Raw genomic sequence first — 8,779 nt, 5'->3', positions numbered from 1 at the left:
AACACACCCAAAACAGGGCATCGAACAATCGTTGAAGGCACAACACCGCCGCCCTCAATTTTCAGCCATAGTCGCACCAGAAGCACACCTCTCTCCACCGCCCTTAGATTTAACACCATACGCAGGACGCACCGTTTATTACATGCCCCAGACGACTTGAACCCAACTGCCGCATCACCTTCTAGAGATTGACCGAACCATTTTCGATATGAGTCTTTTAACCTGGCTCTACATTGGCGGAGATTCCATCCTAACCTGGTGAATCCCTCAGTCACTGGAAACTCGCTCCCAACACATGACAGGACCTGCCCCTAATTTCACCCTAAAATCCGAGGTGGCCCTGTGGGGCCCACCTTAGAAATAACTCTACCGAAAATTCGGTAGAGTCAGCCCTAAAAATGGACTACCCAAAAACCTGTAGAAAACACATCCACATTTCTAACAATTCAACCATATTCTCCTAGTGCCACCCTGCTCCCCAAATCACAACAACTCCGCAATAAACTGAATCCGAAAATACAACATATTCCAAATACACGAGTGTAACTCCCAAATTTTAAAACATTTGTCTCGCAGGTTATCAGAGCAATCTAAGATAGGGAAAGAATTCATGTTCAATAAATAACCTACAATATAGAAAACAACAGTAGCAGATGCTATGCCCTGAATCCTAGTATGCCGAATCAGCTACTCTGCAATATAGGCATTTGAAACCGAAGGGCCTAGGGGGAAAGCACATAAAAACGTTAGCGTGAGTGGACAAAAATTAATAATTGTAAAGAAGAGGGATTTTTATACTTTCCCACGTTTATTCCTCTAAAAGCCCGATGCATGCAACAATTAAGGAAAACAATCCGAATGATGTTCAACTCAAGAAAATCGACTAGCCCCGCTAGTCACAAACAACCAAGTAAAAAGACTGAAACTCCGATACTCAAGAAAATAAGACAAGCCCCGCTAGTTAAACAAGATCGGACTAGTCCCACTAGTCAAGTAACAGAAAGGTATGGGGAAGAAAATATCACCATGCAATGAAGAGAGCCTCCCAGGCTCTATCCTCGACTTCGACCCACAAACACAAAGTAAGTGAGAAGGAGTCTCAACTGCAACTCACGTGAGGAGGAGAACTAAATAAATCGACCCAGATATGGTGAATGAAACATTTGAAAACCAGTAAATCAGTAAATCCATAAAACTTCCCCAAAATCTCGCAAAAAAAAACATGAGCACAATTCCCAGCCGTACTCAGTAAATCTCATGATAATTCAATTAAATCACGACGTGTCCCATACGTCAAAATAATCTCAAATCAATAACAAATAAGCGAGACCAAATTAAGAATCATAAATAAAAAACAAAACCAAATATGAAATCATCGCTACGGCATTCCCAATGCCAAATCAAAAGTCGATAAGTAAACAAGAAATATAATACCATCGAAATGTCATTTCGAAAATCTTTCAGAAATCTCAAATTGACGAATAGAAATATATTTAATTATGAAAATCCCATAGGAGAATAATTCATTGAAAATTGTCATAAATCATAAATTCAAAACCGAGCATAGAAAAACTCATATCCGAAATTCATAATGGAAAACCAATTAATGCCAATATTATAATCCAAAACCAAATAATGTGCTCGATAGATAAAATGATAATTAAATAAATCAATAATTCAGAAAATATTCGCACACATCATTTAAAATCAAAGGTCCACTCACAGTATACCACTAACGCGGCCAAGTGTATGGATCCTCGTCGAGTGATGGGTCAGTACCTCGTCACTATGCCAAAAAGTCCATCAGACGACACACTTCAGACGACATAAAAATTGTTTTCTGTCGTCTGAGTTTTTCAGACGACATATAAATTAAATGTGTTGTCTGAATACACGGAGAAACCATACTTGTTTCATTTTGAAAATATGATTAGATACAGACAACACTTATATGTTGTTGTAAAATATGGGGATATTTCAGATCTAACCCTAAGAAAATATTTGGAATTCCCTCCAAGAAGTTCTAGTCCTTTCCCTCTCAAAATGCCGAGACCCTAGCTGACTAGTCAATGGGGGTGATACTCAGACAACACAATTGTGTTGTGTGAAGAAGGTGAGTTTCACTTTTTTTTTTCCAAGTCTTTTTTGGCATTACATTTACTCCTTCCCATCTCGGCTCACTCTTTCAGCCACACAAAATCCCCATTTTCTCTCTCCACCTCTCGTTTGCTTCCCCGAAACCCAAAATCCCTAGAATCTCTCTCAATTAAATTCTCTTCGAAAATCATGTTCAAATCCAGTCCCCGGAACCGGAAGACTTCTCTTCCAAAGACAATGGTTTCAATTTGGGCGTTTAGTGTTCTTCTACCTTTGGGGTTTGTCTGATTTCTCACATTTTGCTCATGATTTTTCTTCTTGTAGATTGATATTGGTTCCTCATGCAGACTTTGAAATAGATAAACCCTAAATCATTATGTCCCAACAGGGGAGATATGAACCCCTATCTCCTTCTCCGGGCGTATGCAGTTCCACGCCAGTTCTCATAAGCCAAACCACAGCGAAAACCTTCTCTAGTCTATCACTCCTGACGGCTGGTTCGCTCTCTCCGGCTCTAATGACGGTGAGCTTCGTCTCCTAAAGATGGAAGCTTTCACCGAATCTTGGGTTTCTTCTTCAATCCAAGAAAAACCCAAATGGTTTCACCGAATCTTGACTACAACCCGTCAAATTAATTTGTTGTTCTCCACAGAGCCTACTGCCCTCCAAGTAAAGATTGTTGTTGGTTTCTTTAGATTACACCTGAAGGTTAAGTCACACCTAAAATTCCTTTGTTAGATTGATTTTCTTGGGATTCATCCTTTAGCCAATCAATACTGTCAAATGATATCCAGAACCTGATCTTATTAAGATCTGACATTTTCTGCCCTGCATGTTTTATGCAGGAGTTGCTACTGCTTTCGCTGCCAGAGATGTCCTTGGCAATGTGCTGAATGGTTTATCTATGCAATTTACAAAGCCCTTTTCACTAGGTGATACAATAAAGGTATGTTGCTATGCATTCATGCAGTGTGTTTGTTGATGCATTTTAGTTAATCCCATTCAATCTATTAGATTGGCAAAATGTTTCATAAGCATAGGTTTCTTGTGATTCTAGTTAGAGAACATGCTGTGAGTGATATTTTTTTATCGCAGTACCAGAGTGAGATAAGAGAAACATTCAAGGTTTATACCGTATCTCGATGTCTGCTTAAGTCACAGCCATCCCCAAATACCCAAAGTAGATTTTTTTTATTTGTTGACTGGTTTTCAATTATCTTAAGAGATCAATCCAAGTATTGTGCATCTGGCAGGCAGCCCTTATTTAGTGACGTTGTGCAATGATCTCAAACTAAAATTGAATAAATTTACACTTGTTTCTTAATGGTTAGCCATTCAAGATATGAAGATCTCATTTATATGTCAAATTGCTATTCAACCAAATAGTGTTACCGTTAATGTTTATAACTTCCTATGAAGATGTGAAATTATTATTCAAGCATGATCAGTGTCTTATTTATAATAAGATCTGTCATTTATTGGGCACAACTTATTTTTGTGTATTTGTTCAAAATCTACTTGCTGGTTGTTGTACATCTTTTCTTCACGATGTTAAACTTAAAAGTCATTGTTTATTGTGCAGGCTGGGTCCATAGAAGGTCAAGTGGTGGATATGGGACTTACAACCACTTCATTACTGAATGCTGAGAAGTTCCCAGTGATAGTTCCCAATTCCCTCTTTTCTAGTCAGGTGAGTACTTTTCTCTTTTTCACTTCTTTCTTTTGTTCCTTCTGGCTTCTGATACTCATCATGTGCTTTAGTAAACAACACTTGCAAATGGGCACCCAGTATACTCAAAAACCAACAATCATGCTTAAATCACCAAAGTATATTCTACACGTAGGACCTGGGCATGGCTTAATATTAAGACGGTGGCTTGATTGTTTTAGCTACTTTATACTTTGGAATGTTTATTGCAATATATCCAAGAATATTTTCTGTAAAATTTGGTAGGTGATTGTGAACAAGTCACGTGCTCAATGGCGTGGTGTCGTCACCAGAATTCCCCTGCAAATCAATGATGATTTGGATAAGGTTCCCCAGATATCAGATGATATAAAAAGCATGCTTAGATCACACCCGAAGGTTTTCTTGGGAAAGGAGGTGCCTTATTGTTTCCTTTCTCGTCTAGAGAGCTCATTTGGAGAACAGATGGTAATCCCTGCGTCCCTACTACTTCCAGTATTCTTGTTATAGCTACTACTTTAGCATCTGTTTTAATGTTCATTTTGTAATTACAGAGCAAGGATGAGTTATTCTCTACAGAAGAAGATATCCTTTTGCGGTCGATCAAGATAATTAAGAGGCATGGCGCCAAGTTGGGCAGCACCTATGGTGATATGACCACTACATAGTCACGCAACTTACAAGTTGGAACTCTGCATTTTGGTGTCTCTTTGAAGATATACTTTCCTGACTGCTAACCATACAGAAAAGAGTTTTTGGTGAATGTGAGTTGCTGCATACTTGACCAGTTTGTCATGGTTTTGTTTTAACAAATAGCAAGGGAGCTAAATAGGATCATGGGTGGAAATTGACTCTGGCATTGAATTATTTGTTTCCTTTATTAATTTACTTACCTTTCTGGTTATATGAATCAAAGTGTGACATTACTGACTTGGCTGTGAGTTCAAACAATACTTTGGTCACATCTGCTTCATTTTAATTGGATAGTTATCTTTACTTGCAGTGGCGTTTGCCAGATGGATATCCCATTTTGGTTCTGCAGGGCCATACTAGAACTGTGACTGCTATTGCATTTAGTTCAATGCTTAGTGCAATTTACCAAATTTTATCATAAGCCCCATTCTAAGATTTATTGCTCTCTGATGTTGCTTCCCTCTACTTGGTTGTTCTCTATGTGTGAAATGATTCCACTAAATAGCATGATTTGGAAACATTTTCGTGTAAAGTAAATCCCTAATACTATGCAGTTTGCAACTCTTATCAAGTTTTCAGAAACAATTATTTGAAACATGTTGGTTGTGGTTGTTATTTTATCACTTGGCATTTATCGAAACAGTACTTGAAATCCCTTTGCTGTTACTTTGTCCTCAATCCCATTTGTAGGTCATCAGATGATGAGACTTGTCGAATTTGGGATGGTAGGTCCTCCAATGCCCTCCACGAATATTCATGCCAAAACCTTCAGACCGTATAACAGGTTAGATGATGCTGCCTAGAGTGTTGCTGAATTGATTACATACAACTTGTTTTGATAATTGCAGATGGTCATTTACACGAGAAGGTAACTTTCATTTTCTTTCTCTTTTGACTGACCAACAAGCTATTATTGCTGCCTATATTATTCAACTTCAATGTTTCTTTATTTCACTGTTAAAAATTTCATCTGTGCAGGAGAGGTTGAAATGTTGTCTTAGGAATGCCTTGGCTAAGAACCGGATGGTTGCATTTTTGCTTGTTGATAACCCACAGAACCCATAGAATTCCGTGATGAACAGCACCTAATAATTAGTGCATAGATATGTGCTTTTGGACATGCATCATCCATATCCTAGATTAGTATAATTGCTCTAGATAGTAGGTTTTTGCCTTAGGATTAGTATAGTTTTGGATGCATGTACTTTGGCTGCAATGACAGATTGAATATTGGTATTTTTGTACTTGGATTCCAGATTTGGTGAATATATGGTATTTTGCAATTTTCAGATTACATGTTTTTCACACAACAAGAATACAAATATGTTTCATCTGAAATACGAGGCAACCACAAAATCAAAGCCAAATATGTTGTTGGATCAACTTAACAACCACAGAAATCAGGAAAAATTTGTTGTTGGGAATCCATTCAGACAACAAAAATATGTCTTGCAAATATGCTTCACACAATAGTATTTAAAAAAGACTGGTTGTTTTGTTTATTAGACAATACAATACTGTTGTGTGAATGCTTTTAAAGATACAGATCACAATGTTCCTAAAATGCAAAACTCATCAGACAACACAAGACTTTTATTTTTTTATGTCGTCTGATTTTTCAGACGACAGAACACTTCTGTTGTCTGATGCCCCCAAAAGACGACACCGTACTAGACGACATATTTTAGTTCGTTCAGACGACAGAACTGTTCTGTCGTCTGAAGGCCTTTTTGGCATAGTGCGTCCTGTACAAAATTATATTCCGTAAACGACAATTCGACAATTAAATACGAGTCTAAAACGAAACCCGAAAACCCCTCGTAAACCAATATCTCCATTTCTTTCTGGATTCAACCTAAACTTCACCACTAATATCAATCCATAAACAAGTATTTCATAGCGGAAACAAGGGAAATCCGAATGTCGGATTCCCATAATCGACACCGTCTCTCCAAACTTCGGAAATTCACAATCGATAATAAGCTTCTCCAATTTCCACCAACACGCACCACCATAGTGGCCCACGCGCCGCCGACGAACTTCACCTCCAGTCACCAAATTTCAGCAACACCATCTTTTCAACAAGCCCAACACTTTTCTCAAATACCACCAAGTCAGAAAATTCCTAGAATGGCCGGAAAGCAAGCTCAACAGTAAATCCTCGATTTTGAACAGTGAGAAATTCAAACATTCAATTCTTCCTCCACATTCCGATTTGCTGCAAAAGGCTTGGAGGGCTTCAAGTGCATGCCACGGCACTTCTACTAGTACAAGTTTGGTCGCCAAAGGTGGCCAGATTTGGGAGAAATAGGCGTTGACCTCCAAACTGCAACAGTGATGTTCTTGGCCTTGATTCACAGTTTTCTGGCCAAATTGCCGTGAACCACCACTATGGGCGTGTGCGGGAGGAGGAGGCGGTTCTATGAACACTGGTGACGCGCCAATTGATGGCCGGACGAAGAAGAAACGCCGGAAATGCCCCAAGACCCAAAATTGTCAGGGAGAAAGAAAGAAAATGCGAGGAGGAGAGAGAGAGAGTTACCCGGGTAGATTCTGACCTACCACAGTAACATATATACACAAAATTACCATGAACAATAACTTTAGTTTTTCAGCCATAACTTTCGCATACGAACTCCGATTTTAGCGTACCACATATGCACTGACTCGGTTTAATGTCCTCTACGATTTTCATGAAGAATTTTTTCTCAAAAAGTCAACTTTTAGGGTCACTAAAAGTATCTAAACAAAGTAAAAGGTGAATGTAATTGTCGTTTACCGTCTAAATACTAGTAAACTGGTAAATTTAGGTTCGGGACGTTACAACACAAGTGCATGTAGAGTAACGAGATTCAACAACCAAGAGGACAAATGTTGAAAAGGGTTGGATATTTGCCGAAACAAACCAACCATGGATTGTTGTGGCAATGCAATTAGAGGCGAATAGAGCAACTCCATCGGAGATTGCCATTGCTCTCCGTTGATAGGACCAAAAGCCAAGGCGGCTAGGGTTTAGGAGGAGTCGAAACTTCATTTTGCATTATTAGGCTGGAATTATTTGAAACAATGAACTTAGTAACGAATTTTTGTATCTCTTAAACACACGATGGCGATGGCATCAATTATTCAAAAACAGAAAAAACAAAACTACTATTATGTATTAATTTTCTTCCATGCAGATTCTCTGCACATTGAGTTGGGTTTTGACAATGATACCCATACTAGACCACTCTGGAATATGGTAACCATTCATATATAATATAGTCAATACATGTTAATCCAAAGTTCTTTCCTTATGTACAACGTGTCTACTCTAATTAGTTCTCCACCGTCAGTGATAGGACCCGCCCAAGATTTTACTATGAAATTCGAAGTGGTCATGCGGGACCCACTTTAGAAAAAATTCTACAGAAAATTCGTCAGAATCTCCCATAAAATTGGACTACGTACCCAAACCTGCAAGACAAACAACCACTTCTAACAACACAAGTCCAATCCTCAAACTTCCGAAGAGACCAAAGCCAAGACTCAACTATGGTGAAGAGACGGTCATTTTCCGTCTAGTGCGGCAGCCAGGAATGGCCATACGGTGGAGAACCCACCGGACCCGAGTTTCGGGGCGGGTAAGGGGATCGGGCTGAGCTCCCTCACTTTCTATTCATATACAACTCGATCATAGGCTCCCCCCCCAAAACTGCAAGGTACCACCTATTTATAGTAATTACCAAAAAAGTCAATTTTGCCCCCTGAACTCTGACGAAATACTTAAACTTCTGTAGACCATATTTGTAGTATATTTCGGTTTCTCTCTTCTATATTGCTTTGATTACCTATTTATTGTTATGAAATTGGGAGTTGTATTTGTATATTTGGAGATATGCTAAATTTCGGATATTCAATTGACTATTGTAGAAGTGTCGGACTCGTGATACTTGTTATGGAGTATGGTGTGTTTATGAAGTTAGTCATGATTGTGCAGAGCATGTAGTTTCTATGAGTTGAGGATGGTGGTTGATTTAAAAAATGTACATTGCTTTTCTACAGGTTTTGGGTAGTCCATCTTTATGGGTAATTTTGTTGAATTTTCAGTAGAGTTCTTCCTAAAGTGAGCCCCACAAGGCCACCTCGGATGAAATCCAGGATAAAATAATTGAGTTATATTATTTTAGGTTTATTTTTGTTCAGAGCTTAATTTGTATGAAAAATAAGATAGTTTTGAAAACTCATGTGATACTTCAGAAAATTGAGATACTAGTCCAAAAAAATGTTGATAAAAATACTTTGCAGAAGAAAAGGGCCAAA

At 38.5% G+C, this 8,779-nt stretch overlaps 1 protein-coding gene across 1 annotated transcript; it reads left to right on the top strand.

The window, feature by feature from the left end:
- The first annotated feature begins 1,006 nt into the window (after window positions 1-1,006).
- On the top strand, window positions 1,007-5,542 carry LOC133726038 (mechanosensitive ion channel protein 1, mitochondrial-like). Its single transcript, XM_062153485.1, has 7 exons — window positions 1,007-1,082; window positions 2,943-3,043; window positions 3,680-3,787; window positions 4,052-4,252; window positions 4,339-4,432; window positions 5,326-5,345; window positions 5,456-5,542. Exons 1-7 carry the CDS (start codon window positions 1,007-1,009, stop codon window positions 5,540-5,542), a joined length of 687 nt encoding a protein of 228 aa, XP_062009469.1.
- Window positions 5,543-8,779: the final 3,237 nt, after the last annotated feature.

The sequence above is a fragment of the Rosa rugosa genome, chromosome 1 (assembly GCF_958449725.1).
Source record: "Rosa rugosa chromosome 1, drRosRugo1.1, whole genome shotgun sequence".
In the NCBI taxonomy this organism is placed as follows: Eukaryota; Viridiplantae; Streptophyta; class Magnoliopsida; order Rosales; family Rosaceae; genus Rosa; species Rosa rugosa.
The sequence above is the reverse complement of the archived record's forward strand: the minus strand, read 5'-3'. Positions and strand labels throughout refer to the sequence as shown.